General features: G+C 36.8%; 1 protein-coding gene across 3 annotated transcripts in view; it reads right to left on the bottom strand.

The window, feature by feature from the left end:
• The window catches only part of EIF2B3 (eukaryotic translation initiation factor 2B subunit gamma), a 153397-nt gene that overhangs the window by 74818 nt on the left and 55211 nt on the right, over positions 1-23368 (bottom strand). For all 3 annotated transcript variants that reach the window (XM_082455413.1, XM_082455414.1, XM_082455415.1), the window contains one exon: positions 11359-11470. In XM_082455413.1, coding sequence (XP_082311539.1) covers positions 11359-11470 — 112 coding nt within the window. The remainder of the gene's footprint in view (positions 1-11358; positions 11471-23368) is intronic.

The following is a 23368-nucleotide window of genomic DNA, read 5'->3' as shown; positions in this document are numbered from 1 at the left end:
AAATAACAGACACTCAATATCTTTTCCAGAGTTTATCAGGAAGACAAGTATGATTTGAATTTATGAACACCTCTCTTGAGGACTTAGAGCTTGCTTGCAGTTCCAAACTCAAGCGACAATAAAAAACAATGTGAAATTAAATGAGTCCACTGACTTATCACTACCTTCCAAATCAACCATCTACCCAGATTTGGTAACAAACAAATTTTCTCACTTTCTGTGAGAACTATGATTTTTTAAAAAGTCTAACAGCCTGAAATATGTATGTAGATTTTTCTAATTCAATCCAACAAGCAAACGTTGGATTGAAATGGGTGTCTACTTTTCCCTATTACAGTGTTGGTCATGTCTCTCTAACATGCATAGAAGTTGTCTGAGGAAATAAGTATGCTTTATGTTCTTTTTAGGATCCTTCAAAATTCTGGATAGTAATCCTAAGTGATTCACTGGTGGAATAAAAGATGATTTAAAATCAAGTGCCAACATCAACTGATAAATAATGGATAACTCAAAGGTGATATATCCAAACAACGAAATATTATTCAACAATAAAAAGGAATGAAGTACTGACATAAGCGATAACACAGATGAACCTTCAAAACATTAGGCTAAGTGAAAGAAGCCAGTCACAAAAGGTCACATATTGTATTATTACATTTCTATGAAATGTTCAGAATAGGTAAATATATGTATGTATATATGTATGTATGTATATATATATATATATATATATATATATTATATATATATATATATATATATATATACAGAAAGTAGATTAGTGCTTGCCTAGGGCAGGAGGGGAGAACTGGGGAGAAATTGGGAGTACCTTAATGGGTACCAGGTTTCTTTTGGGGGTAGTAAAAATGCTTTAAAAATGGACTGTGGTGATGGCTGCAAAACTCTGTGAATATATTAAAAACCATGGAATTACACACTTTAAATGGGTAATTGTATGTTGTGTGAATTATATCTCAATAAAGCTGTTATAAAAAAAGGGAAAATCAAATGCTAGGACTTCTGTCTTCCATCTAAGATTTTTCATAAAGCTGGAAAGAGAGCTGTTCTCATTCTAACAACAACAACAAAGAATAATCTACAAAATCATAACTTTTCTTGAGCTCATCACAGGGCAACCAAGTAGTGAGAAATCTAAGGAAAGACAAGAGACTCCAAGGAGAGATGAGATATCAACACTGGCTCAGATATGGCACAGCATGGAAGGAAGACAGGGCTACCATACAAGTAGGTAAGAAGAATTCAGTTAAAATTCTTAACGTGGGCTTCCCTGGTGGCGCAGTGGTTAAGAATCTGCCTGCCAATGCAGGGGACACAGGTTCGAGCCCTGGTCCGGGAAGATCTCACATGCTGCGGAGCAACTAAGTCCGTGCACCACAACTACAGAGCCTGCGTGCCTAGAGCCCGTGCTCCACAACAAGAGAAATCAAAGCAATGAGAAGCCCGCACGGCACAACGAAGAGTAGCCCCCGCTTGCCGCAACTAGAGAAAAGCCCTCGTGCAGCAACGAAGACACAATGCAGCCAAAAATAAAAAAAGAAATAAAATAAATAAATTTATATTAAAAAAATTATTAACATGTTTCTTCTTTGTTTCTTCCCCCCTTCTTCCCTCTCTCTCCCCACCCCCCCTTTCTTTTTTAGCTGTGCCACGCAGCATGTGGCACCTTAGTTCCCCGACCAGGGATCAAACCTGTGCCCCCTGCATTGGAAGTGCGGAGTCTTAACCAGTGGACCGCCAGGGAAGTTCCAAAATTCTTAACACATTTCTAAAGGCTGAGTGGTAACTAGCCTGAGAGGATACCATCCCAGAGACCATAGACACATGAGGTATTTGTACTTACTTTTCTCAAAGACACGGAACTGTGTACTACAAAGAGTAAAGTTTACTGTAGGTAAATGATACCTCAATAAACCCAACTTAAAAAAAAAAAATCTAGTGCCAGGTAATTAGAAACAATCTAAATGCCCAGCAATACTAGATATGGTTAATAAATGATATATGACAGATGATTATACAGCTATTGAAAACCATGTTAAAAAACCAAGAAGACTGTGGTAGTCAGGATAATGGCCCCTCAAAGATGTCCACATCCTAATCCCTGGAACCTGTGAATATGTTACCTTATATGGCAAAAGGGAATTTGCAGATGTGATTAAGTTAAGGATCTTGAGATGGGTGGATTATCCTAGATCATCCTGGTAGCCTGGTGGACTCGATGTAATTACAAGGGTCCTTATTAGAGGAAGACAGTCAGCTAAGTACTTTCTAACTGATATGGCATTTAGTTCTCCAGAATCACCCAGCCCTGAATGCTCAAATGTCAACATATTAGGCCTGACTGCAACACCACAAAACTAGTGGGTTGCCATTTGATTTATTTGGTCCTGCAAACATATCTATGGTGTTGAGCAGATGTTGCCTCCATTAGCTGGAACCCTCTCCTTCCGCTATGAACATGACCTGTAGCCCCTGGAGAATGAGAATCAGAGTTCCAAGCAGCAGTTTCAGGTGCTGGATCCACTTTCATCACTGCTTCCATTTATTCCTAGGGAGCGTGAAAATTCCTTTACACTCTGATAAACCAAATAACTATCCCTTTATTAAATATTTATAGAGCAGCACTATAGGGCCACAAACACTGGTAAATTGAAAGGAGTGTCTAGTACAGTAGTTTTCAACATTGGTACATTAGAATCACCCAAGGAACTTTAAAAAAACGCTCATCCTATGCCAGACTATTTAAATAAGAACCTCTAGGGTACATCAACATTTTAAAATATGCTCCCCAGGGTTGAGAACTGTTGGCCTTGTGAGAAGGACAGACAAGAAATCAATGCTTACAGGAGTGTGAGGCTGGAAAGACTCTAATTGAATGGATATACATTTTTTGGTACATTCTCAGTCCGGAGTTATAAGAGGCACAAATGTTATTAGATACCATTCATCACAGTTTTTATACATGCAGAGGCCAGTGCAACAGGTGTGCTTTCAGAGAAAAAAAAAACCATCCAGGAAGTTTTATTCTACAATTGAAAGAATGATCATGCCAAGAGTGAGAAAGTTTGCTTTATCAGGCAAGGCAAACCACAGGGAAAACCATGTTACTGTGTGTTGAAGACTGGATTCTCTAGAAGTGATGATGAGACACAATTTAGGGAGCAAGATGTTTATAAGGGATCAACACCTGAGTAAGGAAGCGGGGGAAGCAAGATTGGGCAGAGGAAAAACTGAGATGTAGGATCTACAAAGCCTTGGCCAATCCAGCAGAGTTCTGAAGCAAGTGTTGCCTGTCAGAATGGCCGAGACTTTACACCTCTTCCTCATTCAGTCACAGGATGCAGGCTGCCCCAGCGAGGGCATGACCTCAGCCAATGTGATTCTGTACAGATGAGACAGATCCTGAAGTTGGTGACAGCTAGAGGCTGTCTGTGGACTACACTCCCTATTGCTAAGTAACGAGTCCTTCCTTCAAGGGGGACCTAGGCAGCTTATCTCAATGTTTATCGTTCGGCACTATAACAATGGACACCATGGGCCAAGAGGTAATTCTTCTTCTCAGGAATTTATTCTAACCTAGGCCTCTCTCTCTCTCTCTCTCTCTAGGAACACAAGAAAGAAAAATTAGGACTATTTGGTGACAATATTTAAACAACAAAAGCCCTTGAAGTTTAGTAAGACCATAGGATGACTGTCCATTGTCCTTATGTTTTGGATTGAACTGGTGGTTTGTCCAAGGTCTCAGCAAAGGCATCCAGCTGAGGCAGGATGCATCCCACATACAGCCACTGACATTCCCTACTTCAAGGATATGTGGAGAGCAAACTGAGGTTGAAAGGAAAGGAACTATATCCTATTTGAACACCCCTCCTTCTCCCCAGATATCTTTCAACTTCATTGTTTCTAAGAACCTCTTGATTCAAAGCCTAGAGATTTAGGATTGTATTGGTCATCTATAATTGTACAACAAATTACCTCAAACTCAGAGGCTTAAAATAACACACATTTGTTATCTCACAGTTTCTGGAATTGGGGAGTGGTTTAGCTTGGTGGTTCTGACTCAGGTTCTCTCATGAGGTTGCGGCCAAGCTGTTGGTCGGGACTGCAGTCATCTCAAGGCTCTACTGGAGAAGAATCTGCTTTCAACATGGCTGTTAACAGGTCTCAGAATACCTGCTTCCAAGCTCATTCATATGGTTGCTGGCAGTCCTCAGTTCCTAACCATATGGCTTCTCCATAGCCTACCTGAATGTCCTAATGACATGGCAGCTGGCTTTCCTTTTCCTAGAGCTGTGTCATAACGCAGCAGCTGACTTCCCCAGAGTAAGTGATTCAAGAGAGAGCAAGAGAGCATGAGTGGGCACCAAAGACAGAAGCTGCAGTCTTTTTATAACCTAATTTTGGCAGTGACATCCCATCACTTCTACCACACTCTATTCACTAGAAGCAAGTTGCTAAGTCCAGCTCATGCTCAAGGGGAGTTTTCTTCAGAGGAAATGTATCAAAGAATTTATAAATATATCTTTAAAATTACTACAAAATTAAAACAGAATAGAAAGGTTTGGAGTTCAGTTAGGTTTGTTTTTGCAATCGGGTAAGAAAGAAATAAACAGTCCAACAAAAGCCATTAGCCATGTCCACTGCAGAAAGTGTTTTAATTCAGCAAGAGTAAAGACTCTCCCCAGCTGCAATACCCCCCAGCAGGCATCTATGCCTACTAAACCAGGAACGCCACTTCCCAAAAGCAAGAGCAAAGTCAAATACAGTAAATCCCCTACATGCGAACGAGTTCCGTTCCAAGAGCATAAAGATTTGTCATCTTTATGAAGATGACAAATTCATAAGTCCAATTTGTTCAAGTCCAACAAAGTTAGCCTAGGTACCCAACTAACACAATTGGCTATATAGTACTGTACTGTAATAGGTTTATAATACTTTTCACACAAATAATACATAAAAAACAAACACAAAAAACAAAGAAAACTTTAAAAATCTTACAGTACAGTACCTTGAAAAGTACAGTAGTGCAGTACAACAGCTGGTGTACAGGGGCTGGCATCGAGTGAACAGGCAAGAAGTTACTGACTGGAGGAGGGAGAGGAGATGGTGGTGGAGCTGAAGAATCATCAGCAATAGGAGACGGAGGGCAAGCTGCAATTTCACTCTCGCCTGACGTTGATGGAATGCACGTTCGCATCTTTGAAAGTTCGAAACTTGAAGGTTCATATGAAGGGGACTTACTGTACAGAAATGTCTTCATCCACTGGACTGTATCTTTAGAAATAACACTACCCTGAATCCTCCTCACTTTAGGTCCTTAGGCTTAATCTCCAAGGTAGTACATGTTTTTCTTGTTTTTAATACTTTTTAAATTGGAGGAAAATTTAAAATACAGAAAAGTACAAAAGAAAAAAAATAATCATCATCCATACTTTCACCTTCCAGAATTAATTGTTACTGTCTCAGCAGAGATGTTTTATTTGTTTTTTTGTTTCTGTTTTAACATAAATATCCCATTTGTTTTATGACTACCATGGCTTCTCTATTACTAAATTCTTTATTTTGATCAAATTCTTGGCTGCCTTCATTGTCAAGAAGTTTTATTTTGTCTTTTTTCCCCCCCAAGAAGGACTCATAGGTGCCACATTCTTGATTCCTTTCATGTTTGAGAATGTCTTCCCATTATTGCTTTTATATCTGAATGATACCTTCATTATTAATAATATTCGTGAGTTCCACTTTCTTTTTCTGAAAACACAGATTGTGTTTCTCTGGTGTGCAATGTAGTGAAGAACTTGGGGATAAACTTAATTTTTACTCTCATGTAAGTGATTAGCTTTTTGTCTCTGGATGCTTGAAGAACTCTTTCTTTATCTAGGGATAAGTTTAGTAAGTTTACTAGGATACAACTGGCCAAATTTTCATAGAACACAATAACAATATACTCTCAAAATCTGTAGATTTTTCACTTGATTCAGAAAATTTTATTATATCTCATTTTTAATTAAAAAATTAAAATTTAAGTTAAATATGCACATAAAGAGGTAAATAATCTCTCAAGGTTTACAATGAAAAATTTCAGTCTTCCATTCCCTTTCTTTCCCATTTTCTGTCCCCCAGAAGCACACCATTTCAATTCTTTTAGTGAATCCATTTAGTATTTCTACTCATATTTCTAATAACATTCTAATATTGATATTTCTTGGTTTTCCAATTCAGACATTGTCTGTTGATTTCCCACTATGGAAGATGAGGATTTAGCTTCCTTCCATCACCAGCCTGCCCCCACTACATACACCTGTACTTCTTGTATTCTCTACCTTTCTAATATAATTGTTTCATTATTTTGGTTAGCTTAATAATCAATGTTTAAGTTATTATGACTTCAGCTTTAGGTATTAGCTATTAACTATGAAAGAGGAAGTTTATCTCTCTTTTCTTCCCTCATACTTCCAACAGAGTAACCTTCCCTCCCATTATTCCAAAGTAATTATATCATAATTTTGGCTAGTCAGTGATTACATTATTATGCATATATAACATTAGTTACACCTGAGCCATTTAGGAACTAATGGTTTTTTTCCTGAACATTTTTATTTCTTTTTTTTTTGGCTGCGCCATGCAGTTTGCAGGATCTTAGTTCCCCAACCAGGGACTGAACCTGTGCCCCCTGCAGTGGAAGCTCGGAGTCTTAACCACTGGACCGCCAGGGAAGTCTCTCCTGCACATTTTTGTTGTTTGCCTTAGCCTTACTTGTCTTTTCATTTCTTAGTTTTCTAGATACTTATCAATAATTCAACTCCAAACTAATCACTAAGTGCTCAAAACTCCTCTCAAAATGTTGATGCACATCAAGTATTCTATCATTTTCATCAGAATACATATGAACATTTTGAAGAAAATTTTCTCAAATCTTTCTGACCTATTCCAATCTGGTCTGGTTGCCATCTATCCCAGATACACAGGTGTTATCCTGGAATCTCCCTTCATCATTATCCTAGGGATTCTTTTTCCTATATCCTATGTCTTTCTCTTTCTAAGTGTATGCCAGGGTTTTGGTGTTCTATATCCTCTTGTAGCTTCCTGAAACAGATGCATGGAAAGCAAATGCCTGAAAGGTTCTTACTCTACTCTCATACTTGATAGTTTGACTAGATATAGATTTAAGAATTCTGAAAGCATTCTTCCCTTATTTTATAGTTTCTAGTGTTGCTGTTAAGAAATTGAAAGTTATTTTAATTCCTTTATATATGATATCCCCCCTCTTCTCTGGAAGCTTGCAGGATTTTCTCTTTGGTATCAGGGTTATAATATTTCACAATGATAACTTGCTATGTTTCTTTTCATGCACTTTGCTGGACACTTTCCTTTCAGTCTAGAAACCCAGCTTCTTTCATTCTGAGAAATGTTTTTTGTAACAGTTCACTGATGATTTCTTCCCTCTTCATTTTCTCTGTTTTTTCCTTCTGGAACTCCTAATATTCAAATATTGGACCTCCTTGGCTGTTCCTTTAATCTTCTTATCATTTCTCTATTTTCCAACAATTTGTTGTTTTATTCTGCTTTGTGAAAAATTTTTCCAAAAAAATTTCCTAACTTTTCTATTAAATTTTTCATTTTAATATCAGCACTACGTGTTCTCTAAATGTTCCTTTTTAAATACAGCATCCTGCTTTTGGGTTCATGAATGCAATATTCTCTCATCTCTCAATGAGGGCAAGGATTTTAGTGTGCTTTGTTCACTGCTGTGTCCCTAGCTCCTACAACAGTGGCACTCAGATGCTCAAATATTAATAATAAATGTTACCTTTTTGAAGTTTTTTTCTCTCTGCATAATTTGTTTCCTTCAAGTTGATTTTTTTCCTATTATTGTTTTTTTTCCCCACCTGTTTATTTGTTCTGGCCTCTAAACCTGGTAATCCTTGCTTTTTTTGGGTCCAACTTCTAAGACTGGCACAATAAATATGTGATTGGGAGCACTGAACATGTGGTGGACTTTGTCAACTTTGAAATTCAATGTAGTTAGATCCAAGAAGTATGTTATCTGCTGGGAACTCCCTGATGACTGTATCTTTAGGTCTCGCCTTTTGGACTCTGCTACCACAGAGAAGAATTTTCTAATGTGCTTGTTTGACATGTGTAAGCCCGGCTGCTAGTATATAGGAGCCAAGTGGAAGAAGGAAGCTGAGGACCTCGGAACACACATTCACTTAATCCCCACTTTCCGCGTGGTACCTCCACCCTCATCTATGGCTGGTGCCCCAATCCAGAGATCCTCTATCTTACCCTCTTCTGAGAATAAATCTCCAGTCTCTTACTAGAGTTGTGAGGTTTGGGGGAGGAAATCTAAGGATCTACCTTTTAGACAAACTTTGAAGTAATCCTGTTTTTAGCCTCACTACGAGATGTACTTGGTGCTGTTGAATCTTAACTCTTTTGAGAGTTTTATAGTGCAAATCAGCTTGCATCTCAGCTTTCCCCACTTCTGGCTCAGCATTCAGCTTTCCCAGGTATGCTAAATTGTCCTGTTTTTCTGCTTCCCAATTTCTGTTGTTGTTATTTCCTTGTTCATTTTCTTTAGCCTTCTGGATTTACACCCTTCTAAAATCCCTTTACTGTTGTCTTAGTGGGGTTTCAGAAGTCTTATTTACCCAGTCCTTACAACTTTATATTAAAATCCTTAAATCAAATTACTTTACCAAGAATCCCTTATATCTTTGAATGCATCTTTTGGTCACATGTTCAGTTCTCTATTTCAGAGACGTTAACTATATTGAATCATTTTTGTCTTTTATTTCTATTAGATTCTAATTTCAATTATTTTCATTTTCATCTAAATTACTAAATATCTTAAACTTTTCCTCTCTATATATAATTTGATTTTCAGTGGTGTCAGTTCTGCTCTTTGCTATTTTTAAATTAATTAATTCTGTAACTAAGTTATTTGGTCCTCAACTTATTTTCTTAGTTCTATAACATCTTCTTTTATCTCATTTTGTTGTTTTATCATTTCATTACTGAACTCTTATTTATGAAATTCATATTCTACTGAGTTGTTTTGCAGTGGTAGAATTGTATATTTGTAAGGAAATTCTTTCTATTCATTGAGTTATGTTTTTCTCAGGGCAGGTTTTTGTTTTTTTTGCAGGGCATTTTTCTTGCTTTCATTTTTGCTATACATTTGCACAGTTGACACACTGTTTCTTTTGGTCTTGTTCGTGCCTGTTTTATTTATTTTGATATATTATAGATGAATTCTTATCTCTCATCCTCATGTATCTGAGACTGGCTACCAAGTGAGTGCTGGTTATTTTGTATTCTGTGTACTTTTCTATGGCTTCAGGGAATGATGTGAGTGGGAGGGATGGAAAGGGTATAGGGAACTCACCAAGGTACTGTAGAGTCGTTGTCCAATTATTTCTCTTTCCTGAGATTCTGTTAAATATTCTTGTTTCATACCACATACGTAAGGGGTTACCTCATTCCTATGGAAGGACAGTCTCCAGCTTCACATTATTTCACCTATTCATTTTTTTTAGGATTAGATCTTTTGTTTCTGTTAAAGAGTCAACCTCATTGTTCATTTTCCCTGCTTCATCATTTATTCCCCAGCAGTTGTTCCCATTGTTTCTCAGTCAGAAGAAGATAAATGTACAGATATGTACTCAGTTTGCTTCTTTCCAGATCTGGAGCTATTAGTGAGAATTTGCAGGGTTTCATTAACACATCAGTATGGCTTCTGGGGAGTGGTGATAAGGTGGAGTTGGGAGCCTACCGTTATTCCTTTCAGTTCCTCACCAGAATCTTGTTTCTTTCCTTGGCCACCAATTTTTAAGCTTTATTATGTTTGATTATCTTACTGTGTTTGCTACTGTTGAAATTTCTGCCATTTTTTAAATTAATTTATTTTTCACATTTAATTAGAAACTAGTAGTAGGAAGCTCTATGATGCAATCTGAAGCATCCACTTTAATCCACAAGTGTTTCTATGCAAGGCTCTAATATAGAACTCTTATCCATAAGGGTAATTGGGCCAACTGAAGCTAGAGTTTAATTTCATTTTCATTAAAATATATACTTTGAAATATGTCTCCTACCTCTGTTGTGCTGGATAGCAAAGCAAACAAACAAACAAACAGGAAAAAACCCCACCAACCAGTAAGACATTTTTCTTTCCCAATTTACTCCTCTTACATTCATTTCATCCAGGCTCCAAACATTTATTAAGCATTCCTATGTACTGGCATCAGGCAGTAAAGCTCTGAGTATAGTGGCTTCTGAGCAAGCAGTCAATAAAATGCTGATTGAAGAAAATGTGACGAGGTTGCCTTTGTGCAGCCATTAGGATGGCTACTATCAAAAAAATAGAAAATAACAAGCTTTGATGAGGATATGAAGAAATTAAAACGCTTGTGCATGGTTGGTGTGATTGTAAAATGGAAAACAGTATGGAGGTTCCTCAAAAAATAAAAAATAGGAACTATCAAATAATCCAGCAATCCCACCTCTGGATATATATCCAGAAGAATTCAAAGCAGGATCTCAAAGGGATATTTGCACATTCATGTTCACTGCAGCATTATTCACAATAGCTAAGAGGTGGAAGCAACCCAAATGTCCATTGATAGATGAACAGATAGAGAAAATGTGGTGTATACACACAATGGAATTTATGCAGCCTTAAAAGGAAGGATATTCTGACACATGCCACAATGTGGATAAACCTTGAGGATATTATACTAATTAAGTGAAATAAGCCAGTGACAAAAAGACAAATAGTGCATGATTCCACTTATAAATGGTACTTCAAGGAGTCAAATTCAGAAAAACAGAAAGTCAAATGGTGGTTACCAGGGCCTGGGGAGAGCAGATAAGAGAGAGTTGTTTAATGGATACAGAGCTTCAGGTTTGCAAGATGAAAAAGTTCTGGAGATCTGCTTAACAACAATGTCAACATACTTTTAACACTACTGAACTGTACACTTAAATATGGTTAAGGTGGTAAATTTTATGTTGTGTGTTTATCACAATTAAAAAAAAAAAAAAGGAAGTTCTATAACACTGTCAGAAAGACAGTCCTGTTCCCTGTTCTCTCCAGAGCTGCTCTGCCCCGCTCCTATGCAGGATTTGATTCTACCTTGGCAGGAAAAGACACAGGGAAAAGCTAAGCTTGTGTGGTGAAGAAAAGCCTCCATCCTATCTCATGGGAAAACATTCACATACTTTTGTCAATTTCACACAGTTTAATCTAGTTTTCATTCCCTCTTTCCCATCCACTGGGTGGTTTTATTTTGTTTTAAGACAAGGAGAATTGCCAAAAAGAAAAACCCCAGGGCTTACTTCTGCAGGATGGATCCCTTAATGACCAGCTCCTCATCCAAGTCTGCTTCATTAGCCATGAAGAGCAGCCTCTTTCCTGTGCTGTCCACTCCAATGAAGTCACGCTGCTCCACTGAATCACACACAAAAAAGGAAAATCAAACAAAGCCATTTGCCCCACCTGTATGACTAAGTCAGGGGAGAGGGCACCTGCTCACATTGCTCTTAGAACCAAATACAGGAGTGAGTGCTATGTAACACATACCACAATGTTTAAAACATGCGCAGTCAAATTTTTTTTGTATTGCTCTAAAGGATATTATTAGGTTAACAGGTGAAGCCTGAATAAAGTCTGTAGATTAAAGTATGGTACCACTGTAATTTTCTGTTTTAAGAGACTGTGGGGTGTGGGGGAAAGATACACATTGATGTATTAAAGGCAAAGGGAATCATATCTGCAATTTAGTCTCATAAATAGCTCAGAAAAATAATAATTACATATATAATATATTGTATATTCATTAGATATACATTGAATATATATTATAAGAGGGAAAGCGGGAGAATACTAGAGCAAATGTTAACATTTGGGGAATCTGGGTAAAGGACATCTGCGATCTTTATACTACTCCTGTAACTTTCTGTAAATGTAAAATTCTGTCAAAAATTAAAAGTTAAGGAGGTGATGGATATGTTAATTAGTTTGATTGTGGTAATCATTTCACAACATCTACATATGATGCCAAAACATCATGTTGTATACCTTAAATATAGAATTTTTATTTGTCAAAACTAAACAAGTACGGGACTTCCCTGGTGGCGCAGTGGTTAAGAATCCGCCTGCCAATGCAGGAGACACGGGTTTAAGCCCTGGTCTGGGAAGATCCCACATGCCGTGGAGCAACTAAGCCCACGAGCCACAACTACTGAGCCTGAGTGCCACAACTACTGAAGTCTGTGTGCCTAGAGCCTGTGCTCCACAACAAGAGAAGCCACTGCAATGAGAAGCCCGCGCACCGCAACTAAGAGTGGCCTCCACTTGCTGCAACTAGAGAAAGCCCGCATGCAGCAATGAAGACCCAATGCAGCAAAAAATAAAAATAATAAATAAATTAAAAAAAAACTAAACAAGTAAATATCAAAAAATTAAAAGTTAAAAAAAAAAAGAGGGCCAGTCAAGATACTGCTTAGTCAAATTAAGTAGATGAACCACAAGCCCACTGTATGGCACAGAAAGAAAGTGCAACTGTTCCTCTGCAAGTAATAACCTAGGTTTGCTCACTGTGAAAATGGGAATAGCATTTAAGGACATCCACATTTAACCAACATTAACTATATGTCTACTATGCACTAGATTTTGTGCTGTGTATGGGAGCACTGAAAGAAAATAAGGCAGATATTTACCAGATGTGGAGAGTTCTCTGGTAGACAATGATCTTATAGGATGCCATATTATTGCTGTCTTCTGTGTTATATATTTCTTTCCCCCAACAAGATTACAAACTGTTCAAAGGCAGACTTATGATTCCTTTAGATCTCCCACAACATCTAGTGTAGTGTTGAACACTTAATAAAATCTGCTACTAACATCCACACAGTATCTATTTATAGCTTACAAAAACATTTTCACATAGAGGCAGCATAACATAACGATTAAGAAGAGAGCCTCTGAAGCTAGACCACCTGGGTATGAATCCCACTTACTAGTTCTATCTCTTTGAGCAAGATAATAAACTTCCATTCTTCAGTTTCACCTGTAAAATGGGGATAATAGTGCCTACGCCTACCTCACAGGATTTTTAGGAGAACTAAATGAGTTAATATTTGTAAAGCTCTATTTAGTGCTATTAACTAAAACATTAAATAAAATGTTTAAGTTTAAAAAATTAAACAAAATACATGCTCTCATTTGATCTTCACAACAATCAAATAAAGCAATGATTTAATACCTATTTGAAAGGGAGAAACTAAAAGTTGAGCTCTAGGAAAAATGGTATCTCTAAAGATGAATTTGTCTACCTCCTATTGACAGACAATGGCTACTATATAACTGAACACGCTTCCCTGTTGGCTGCAGCTGCCTATATACCTAAACCAAATGCTTTACTCAAGTGTATAATGTGTTTGGCTCAGGTTCTTGAAAGCATCCATTCCTTCAGATGGTCTCTGGTTATCTCATAGGCAGTGTTTTAATCTGAATAGGGAGAAGCTATCATAAAAAATTACATGTTGTTTTTTTCTAATTACCAAGATAAGTGAATGCCAAAGAAGGAAGGGTAAATAACGCCAATTTGAAGGTAAGTTTTACAGAGAATTTCAATTGAAACTAAATTTTGCAGAGAATTTCAAATGTCACACAACAACTCCGACATATATCAATTCATCCATTACATGGAAACTTGAGAATATAACAATGTCTGCAAAGCTCTGATTACGAGCCAACATTTTAAAAAGAAATAACACAGAGATGTTATTTTTGGATATATTTGGAGTGCTTACCCTATCCAACCCCTTAGGCCCACAAAAAACCTTGAATTACTGAATGTCCTGGGAGCTATAATTTCCAACAAGTCAATTTTTCAGCTATGTTGCACTTCAGTCACATTTCCCTCACTCTCAGGCCCCCCTCCTTGTATTTGCTTCTTTGTAGCTACCATAGTAACTGGGACCTCAGAATATGATACAAATTATAGAAACTTGGACAGGTTTCTTTCTGTTCTGCTTTAACAAAGTGAATTCCACTTGGGAAACAGAGCAAGAACATTAGAATGTCCATCCTAAGAGAAAGATTACACAAATAAGGTTAAGAAGGCAGTTAAAACTATGAACTTCCATCTTAAAAAATTCTGTCATAATCAACTATTCATATATTTTTCCAGTTGTTTTTTACTTCTCTGTCTCCTCTATAGTCATTTACTTATTCATTCATTCATTCAACTAATAAATATATTTGTGCACCACCCTAGTGACAGGCATTATGTTTGGAGTGGGGAATTCCGTCTCATTTTATGAGGCCAGCATGATTCTGATGCTAAAACCAGACAAAGATATGACAAAGGAAAATTACAGGCAAAACAAAACATTAGCAAATCAAAACTAACAGTCTATGTAGTAGATTTAAAAGGGTTACAAATCTGTTGTAGCTTTGCCCATCAAGATATAGGGTCGAGAATGTAAGATGGTAGCCACTGTGGAAAACAGTATGGTGGTTCCTCAAAAAATTAAAAACAGAATTACCATATGATCCAACAATTCCACTTCTGGGTATATAACCAAAATAATTGAAAGCAAGGTCTTGACGAGATATTTTTACACCCATGTCCTTAGCAACATTACTCAAAATAGCTAAAATATAGAGGCAACCCAAATGTCCATCTATGAATTAAATAGATAAGCAAAATGTGGTATATACACATAAGAGAATATTATTCAGCCTTAAAAAGGAAGGAAATCCTGAAATACGCTACAACATAGATAAACCTTGAGGACACTATACTAAGTGAAACAAACCAGTGACAAAAAGACAAATACTGTATGATTCTACTTATATAAGGTACTGAAAGTAGCCAAAATCATACAGACAGAAAACAGATGGTACTTGCCAGGGGCTGGGAGGAGGGGGAAATGGGCATTTATAGTTAATGGTTATAAAGTTTCAGTTTTACAAGATGAGAAGAGTTATGGAGATGGGTGCACAAAATTATAAATGTATTTATTACCACTGAACTATATGTTTAAAAAGAGATGGTAAATTTTATGTGTTTTTTACCACAACAAAAAAATTTGAAGAAAAAAAAAAGTGCCCAAAGGAAAAAAAAAAAAGAAGGAAGGTTAGTAAGGTTAGTTCCCTATCCTTTATATCTAGGCTAGCCTAGTGACTAGCTTTGACTAACAGGAGTGCGGAGGAAGTGACACGGTGTGAGTTCTGAGTTTAGGCCTCAAGAGACCTTGCAGCTTCTTTCTTATTCTCTTAGAACCTGTTGCTGCTGCCATGTGAACAAGTCTGGGCTAGCCTCCTGTATGATAAGAGACTAAATGGAAAGAGAAACTCAGCTGTCACAGCTAAGGCCCTAGACATACTAGTGAGTTCAGCTGTGGCAGGCTGGCTCCAAGAATGATAACTGCTTCCTGGCATGCACACCCTTCTGTATCCCCTCCCCTTGAGCATGGGCTGGACTGGCTACTTGCTTCTACCAACAAAAAGTGGCAAAAGTAATCAGATGTTACTTTTGTGATTAGGTTATATAAGTTCATAACTTACGTGTTGCTAGAAGATTCTCACCCTTCCTCCTTGGAGAAAGGAGAGTCTATTTAATAAATGGAGGAAGGAAAAAGAGACATCTATATGGAAAACAAGATTAAACTGGATGCCAACCTCACACCATATACGAGACACAATTCTATTTGGATCAAGGAATTATGTGTCAAGAATAAATCTTTAAAATTCTTATTAGAAAATATAAGTTAAGGACTTCCCTGGTGGCGCAGTGGTTAAGAATCCACCTGCCAATGCAGGGGACATGGGTTTGAGCCCTGGTCCGGGAAGATCCCACATGCTGCGGAGCAACTAAGCCCATGTGCCACAACTATGGAGGCCTGAGCTCTAGACCCTGCAAGCCACAATTACTGAACCCACGTGCCACAACTACTGAAGCCTGTGCACCTAGAGCCCACACTCTGCAACAAGAGAAGCCACCGCAATGAGAAGCCCGTGCACCACAACAAAGACCCAATGCAGCCAAAAATAAATAAATAAATAAATAAATAAAAATAAAGAAAAAAGAAAATGTAAGTTAACATTGTTCAGAACTTGCAGTAGGGAGTTCAAGACACAAAAGATGCTTTTAAAATTTTGGTAAATTTGATTATATTAAAGTTAAGAATTTTTGTTCATAAGACGTTTTAAAGAAAGTGAGAAAAGTTTTCCCATTTTCTTTTGGGAAACTATATTTGCAGTATATCCAACTGACAAACGAGTGGTAAGAATACAAATCAGTAAGAAAAGTGCAAATAACTCATTGAAAACTAGGTAAAATATATAAACAGGCATTTCACAGAAGAGAAAATAAATGTGACCAGTGAACAAATATTCAACCTTGAGAGACCAAGGGAATGTACACAAAGATCACAATGAGGTAAGATACCATTTTACTTCTGCTCAACTGACGCAAAGAATCTGACAACGCCGAGTGCTGGAGAGTAGATGGAGCAATGAATTCTTTTAAATCTCTGGTAGTTGGGGAAACTGATATAACCACTTTGGAAAAGAGTAAAACTGTTTACCAATACCCCACAAATTGAACATTCATATATTCTATGACCCAGCAATTCTATTAAGAAACTCTTACATGTGCCCATTAAACAATATGTACATAAATGTTCATAACAGCACTGGTGACAACAGCAAAAATTTGGAATCAATCTAAACCCCCACTGCTTGAAAAGTGAATAAATGAACTGTAGTGTATTTACACAGTGCAATTTTGTATAGCATTCAAAATGAAGAAACTGTAGCTGCCCATAACAATAAGGATGAACCTCAGTAATATAATATTGGAAAAAGTAAGTCCCAGTAGATTACATCCATCATGCTATCTTTTTAAATAAAATTAGAAGCAACTAAAAAATATATCAGGACTTCCCTGGTGGCACAGTGGTTAAGAATCCGCCTGCCAATGCAGGGGACACGAGTTCAATCCCTGGTCCGGGAAGGTCCCACATGCCACAGAGCAACTAAGCCCATGCGCCACAACTACTGAGCCTGTGCTCTAGAGCCCGTGAGCCACAACTACTGAGCTGGCGTGCCACAAATACTAAAGCCCGCGTGCCTAGAGCTCGTGCTCCGCAACAAGAGAAACCACTGCAATGAGAGGTCCGTGCACCACAACGAAGAGTAGCCCCTGCTCGCCGCAACTAGAGAAAGCCTGCACACAGCAACAAGGACCCAACGCGGCCAAAAATAAATAAATAAATTTTTAAAAATACATATATATCAATATATATTTTTAGAATACATAAAGCTGAGATAAAGGAAAGCCAAAAAAAAAAAAAGATAAACAAGATTCAGTAAGGTGTTGATAATTACCTTAGATGGGGACAATAGTGAGTTGGGAGCGGGTAAGATCACATTGGTAGACGTTTTAAAGTTTGAGTTGAGTGGTGGGTTAAAAAAAAAAAAAGATTAGTATTTTCATTTTCTTTGGATATATACCCAGGAGTGGAACTGCTGAATCATATGGTAGTTCTATTTTTAGCTTTCTGAGGAACCTCCATGCTGTTTTCCACAGTGGCTGCACCAGTTTACATTCCCTCCAACAGTGTACAAAGTTTCCCCTTTCTTCACAGCCTTGCCAACGCTTGTTATTTGTGATGACAGCCATTCTGAGAGATGTGAGGTAACATCTCATTGTGGTTTTGATTTGCATTTCTGAAAAGATATATGCACCCCAATGCTCATAGCAGTATTATTTATAATAGCTAAGATATGGAAGCAACCTAAGTGTCCATCAAATGATTAGATAAAGAAGATGTAGAGTGTGTATATATATATATATATATATATATATATATATATATGCACACACATACACAATGGAATACTAATCAGCCACAAAAAAAGAATGAAAATTTTGCCATTTGTAACAACATGGAGGGACCTGGAAGGTATTATGCTTACTTAGTGAAATAAGTCAGATGAGAAAGACAAACACTGTATGTTACCACTTACATGTGGAATTTAAAAAATAAAACAAAAATAATATATAACAAAAAAGAAATAGACTAACAGATATAGACAACAAACTAGTGGTTACCAGTGGGGAGAGGGAAGGTGGAGGGGCAAGATAGGGGTAGGGGATTAAGAAATACGAAGAACTATGTATAAAATAAGTAAGCTAAAAGGATATATTGTACAGCACATGGAATATAGCCATATTTTAAAATAACTATAAATGGAGTATAATCTTTAAAAATTGTGAATCACCATGTTGTATACTTGAAACATATAATATTGTAAACCAACTATACCTCACTGAAAATAAAACAGGCAAACAAAATAGAGAATTACAGTCTAAGAGAACATGAAACGTATTAATAAAAGTTCATTTAATTTTTTTTAAAGGTAATTAATCTGAGAAAAAATTTTTAGAACTGAGGACTTGAATTTTCAGATTGAAAGGCTTATTAGCATCCAACACAGGGGATGACATTAAACTATACTAAGGCATATCAATGTGAAATTTTAGAAGTTTAGAAATAATAAGATCCTATAAGCTTCTAGAAAGGAAAAAAAATGGTCTCATACAAAAAGAATCAAGAATCACAATGGTGTTGGACTTAATAGAAAAGCTAAAAGATAGTGAAATAATACCTTCAAAATTTTGAGGGGACAGGATTTCCAAGGGAAGTTTATACTCAGCCACCCCCCGCAAAAAAAGTGGATATAAACTAAGAAAGAGGAAAATATGAGGTTCAAGATATGAGAGTGAAGGGTGAACCTAAAATGACAGTTACACAGCAGAGCAGCTAGTCCAGAATCTAGGAGAGAGATCTTTAAGAATTTGAAATTGAGGGAAACAGTGTGTTGGAAAGTAATGAGAGGAAATTCACACAACTGGGGTTAAGGCTGAATTAGTAATAAATACAAAGAAAATGAAGCAAATGAAAAAACGAGACAATTAATTTTTAGGAAAATAAAAGGAAGAAAGAGAAAAGTAACAACATACTACAGGTTGAGCTGTGAAAACCATTTATACATTCAAAATAATGTAAACATCAAATATTCAGTTAATCAACACTACAATATAAGTAACTATATTAGGAAGCTGAGGAGACTGGAAGTTTGCATACGTGTGGTGGGGGCAGAAGGTGTGGTAAAATAGAACTAAATCTTTAACTTTCATAGTAGGAAGTAAATAGATAATTCCTAAAACTAAAAATATCAAGACATAACAAACAAAAGCATGTTATTTGAGAGGTGGGGTTAAATGTGAAAAAAAAATTAGCTAAAAATGTTGAAAGTGGCTGCCTCTGAGTGAGGTGAGGAGAAACAAGATGGGGGTTGCTATTTATTATAATATACCTTGGAGAATTACATCACTTTTAAAATTATGGGCATATAAAACATTGATAGAAATTAAAACTAAATAAAAAAAAAAAAAGAAGTAGAAAGCCCAGGCTATGGAGTTATAAGGCACGGGTTCAAGTTCTGATTCTATCACTTACCACTGATGTGATATTGAACAACTATCCACAAAGTGCTATTAGGCCACAGATGGATATAAAAGTTGGTAAATAACAAAACTACCTAGCCCCATTCATTGGATTTTACCTTATGAGCAAATCTTGATTATTTATGTTTCTTATATAGGACTTAGCATAGATTTTATACACAGTATGTCCTAAATTCAATGACTACATCAAAATTTAATGCATTTGTTAGTCAGGGATCTGATTTCATACCAACCACCCAATCTGTACCTAAGTAAATTGCTCAACTCCTTCTTTTCAAATATCATGTCTTTAAAACATATTTCCCTGTAACTAAGGCATTAAACTGTTCCCTGTATTTTGTACATGCTCCTATTATTGTACTTGTCACACTGTGACACACAATTTCTAGCATATCTGAACTTATTTCTGTATACTGTTTCCTCAATCACAAGAATTTCAGTATTGAGTATGCAGGATTTCAAGTCACTTCTGTTGGATATAATTAGGAAAAAAAGGGGGGAGGGGGCAGTGAGAATAGGATTGAGAAGAGAAAAAAGATAAGTAGAAGCCTAAGCAGGAATAGAAGGTTTTTGCTTTTTTTTTTTTTTTTTTTTGCAGTAGAGCTTTGAGAAAAATCAAGGAAGCTGAAGCAAAAGAAATATAGGCTCAGAACTGCCTGCCAGCATTTGTTAATACAGAGGGAGCTAAGCTGACTGAGAGGTGACAACCAAGTGACAGCTTTCACTTGTGAGATTCTGAAGCCCTTTGATATATACTGATTCTAGTCTGAACCAAAGCTGTATATAACTCTGAGAACTAGGAAGGAGTTTGAGAAATACTACAGTGAACTGGATACGTTAAAAAACAATTGCCTAGAACTTTTTCCATTTCATATATCCCAAGAGACACAGTGGAACTATAGAGATAATAGTCAATAATTTGTGTCATAAAATCATAGTAGCATTAAACATTTGCACACAGGAATGTCCAGAAAAAAAAGCCCCTTAGTAAACATGTTATCTGTAATTAACCAAAATAAACATACTATGTTCTCACTGAAATTGAGAAAGAAGGAAATCTTGGATTTTCTAACAAGCAAGGGATGGTAAGTGGAAATTAATTATCTTTACACAACTGGTTGGTTGAATCCATATTGCGAAACCTGGATATGAAGGGCCAACTACAGTGTTTCAAGTAGCAGATCACATGCTTTACAAACATCTCATTTAATTCTCACACAAAAATCCCCAAAGGATTCAGTCTCATTTTACAGCTAAAGAAAATGAAGTTCAAGTCAGTTAGACAATTTGTCCAAGACCACACAGTTTTTGAGCGTTGAAGCCCACCCAGTCTGAACTCCAGAACGTGTGCTTTTAACAACCATGCTACAGCAGTAGCTGTTTAATTTAAAAATCTTGAAAACATTTCTAAACGCGAATTAATAGGCAATGGGAATTCCCTGTCCAGTGTTTAGGACTACATGCTTCCATTGCAGGGGGCACGGGTTCAACCCCTTGTCGGGGAACTAAGATCCCACAAGCTGCGTGGTGTGGCAAAAAAAAAAAAAAAAAAGAAAAGAAAAAAAAATTAATAGGCAATGTAGTGTCAGTGTGCTAAACCTATATTGCTGAAACTCGGGCTCTTATAATACCCACTCACGAATCTAACTACAGCTCAGACTCAAATTTTTAGGATTTAAACATCTAGGGCTTGAATTTACTTTCTCTTACCTCGGGGGCAATAAGAGTTACCTTTATAGACAGGCCCTTCAACCCATTCAGTAACATCTACTGACTGGTCACCACCGGCCATAACTGAGCCAGACGCTGGGGATAAAGTGAACAAACTGGACATGACCCATATTCTCACGGAGCTTATAGTCCAGAGAGTAAGTAAGAGAATAGGGCTGCCATACGTAGGCAAACAAGGGGCTATAATTTCATATTAGAGGGTCAAGGAAGACCTCTCTCAGCAAATAACTTGAAGGCTAAGCTGGATTTAGAGTGCATGTGTTGTGGGTAAGGGGAGAGCATTTCTGGTAGAGAACATCATGTGTAAAGGCTTGTAGCAGGAAAAAAAAAACAGTCCAAAAAATCCAAACATAAGTTTGATCCTCCCCTCTTCAGTATCTACAGCTCCTACAAATCTGAGAAGGAAGTGGCAACAGGGAGAACGATGGCTCCTGAAACATCTAGCCATTTGGCATTCTCCAATAAGCCAGTAAGAACACAATTTGGGAAACTTGGACCTAAGGGATCTAGACTATTGAACAACATCTGAGAACAAGAGGACTGCAGGCTGTTCTGGCACATAAGAGCAGCCAAGAGGCAGGCCAAATACACAATGAGAAATTTAGGATTCTTTTAAAAAAATGCTTATCACTGAAATGCATAGCATTCCATGGTAAGAATTTAAAACTCAGTCATTTAGGTGAAACTTAGCTGTCAAACATAACAAAATATAGATATTGAGGAGTTCAAAATTTCATGTTAAGAATGAAAAATCTTTCTATAACGCAAATCTGATTATGACATTCTCTTGTTTAAAGTTCCTCAAACAACTCCCCACTGTTTTGGGGATAAAGTTCAAACTCTTTAGTCTAATCCCTGTATTCTCTCCAGTACCATTTCCTGCTTCCCTGCCCTCCATACTCACACTATAACCATACAGCAAGTTACCAGTATACATCATACCTTTTCAAAGAGAATAGAAGAGCCAACATAAAGGAACTTCCACTAACCACGTTGTGACAACTTAAGCATCAAAACATTTTAAAATGAATAGATAGATAATAGTTACAGTTAATTTAAAATAAAATTGTGAAAAGCTACACATTTATAATGATACTTAAGAGATAAAGGCTAATATGTAATGTACTAAAAAGTTATAATACCAAGAAGAGTAACTATAGTAGGGTATTTGATTTTTTAAAATTGTTATAAGTAGAGGAGTGTGAAAAAAAGAAAACATTAATAATTGTAAAATATACATATGTTTATAAAGTCTGGATACACAGTTGTTTGTATCTGTATAGGTAGAAAAGGCTGAATACAGGAAATTGCGAGTAAGCAAACCAGACCTCACAAAAGTAGAAACTGTGTCAAGAACAAAAGGACTGATCCACATGAGAAGCATACATAATAACAAGGTAGAAAGAGGATTCAACAATTGATCTGCACCAGTGACTGCTTTAACACAAAAAGCAACTAGAAAGAAGTTTCAACGCTATAATCCAAAATTACAAGTTAACCAAATGCCCTGAAGAAGAGAACTAAAAGTACAAACTACATTACTCAAATCCTAGGAATGAACATTCTAGGTGGCTCTATTAATAATAGTCAGATACTAATAAGCCATACTTAGCTTCTAATAATTGCAACAGACTGCGTCAATATATAATGACAGGACAATGGGTTACATAATTCTGACTAAGAAAAACCTAAAGAACACATCATTCCAGGGAAAAACTCCAGGGAAAAAACACATCATTCCAGGAAAAACTAAAACCTATATAAAAAGTATGATCTAACAAAGCTTTTTGGTCATAAGTTCAGTTTTTTTTTTTTTTAAATATTTATTTATTTGGTTGCACCGGGTCTTAGTTGCAGCATGTAGAGTCCTTAGTTGCTGCTTGCTGGTTCCTTAGTTGTGGCACGTGGGCTCTTTAGTTGTGGCATGCATGTGGGATCTAGTTCCCTGACCATGGATCGAACCCTGGCCCCCTGCATTGGGAGCGCAGAGTCTTAACCACTGTGCCACCAGGGAAGTCCCATAAGTTCAGTTATTAAAAGTAGCCCAGTCATAGAATCAGTGACTCAGG

This window comes from Balaenoptera physalus, assembly GCF_965194825.1.
Source record: "Balaenoptera physalus genome assembly, chromosome: 1".
NCBI classification, from domain to species: Eukaryota; Metazoa; Chordata; class Mammalia; order Artiodactyla; family Balaenopteridae; genus Balaenoptera; species Balaenoptera physalus.
This window is presented reverse-complemented; position numbering and strand designations above follow the sequence as displayed.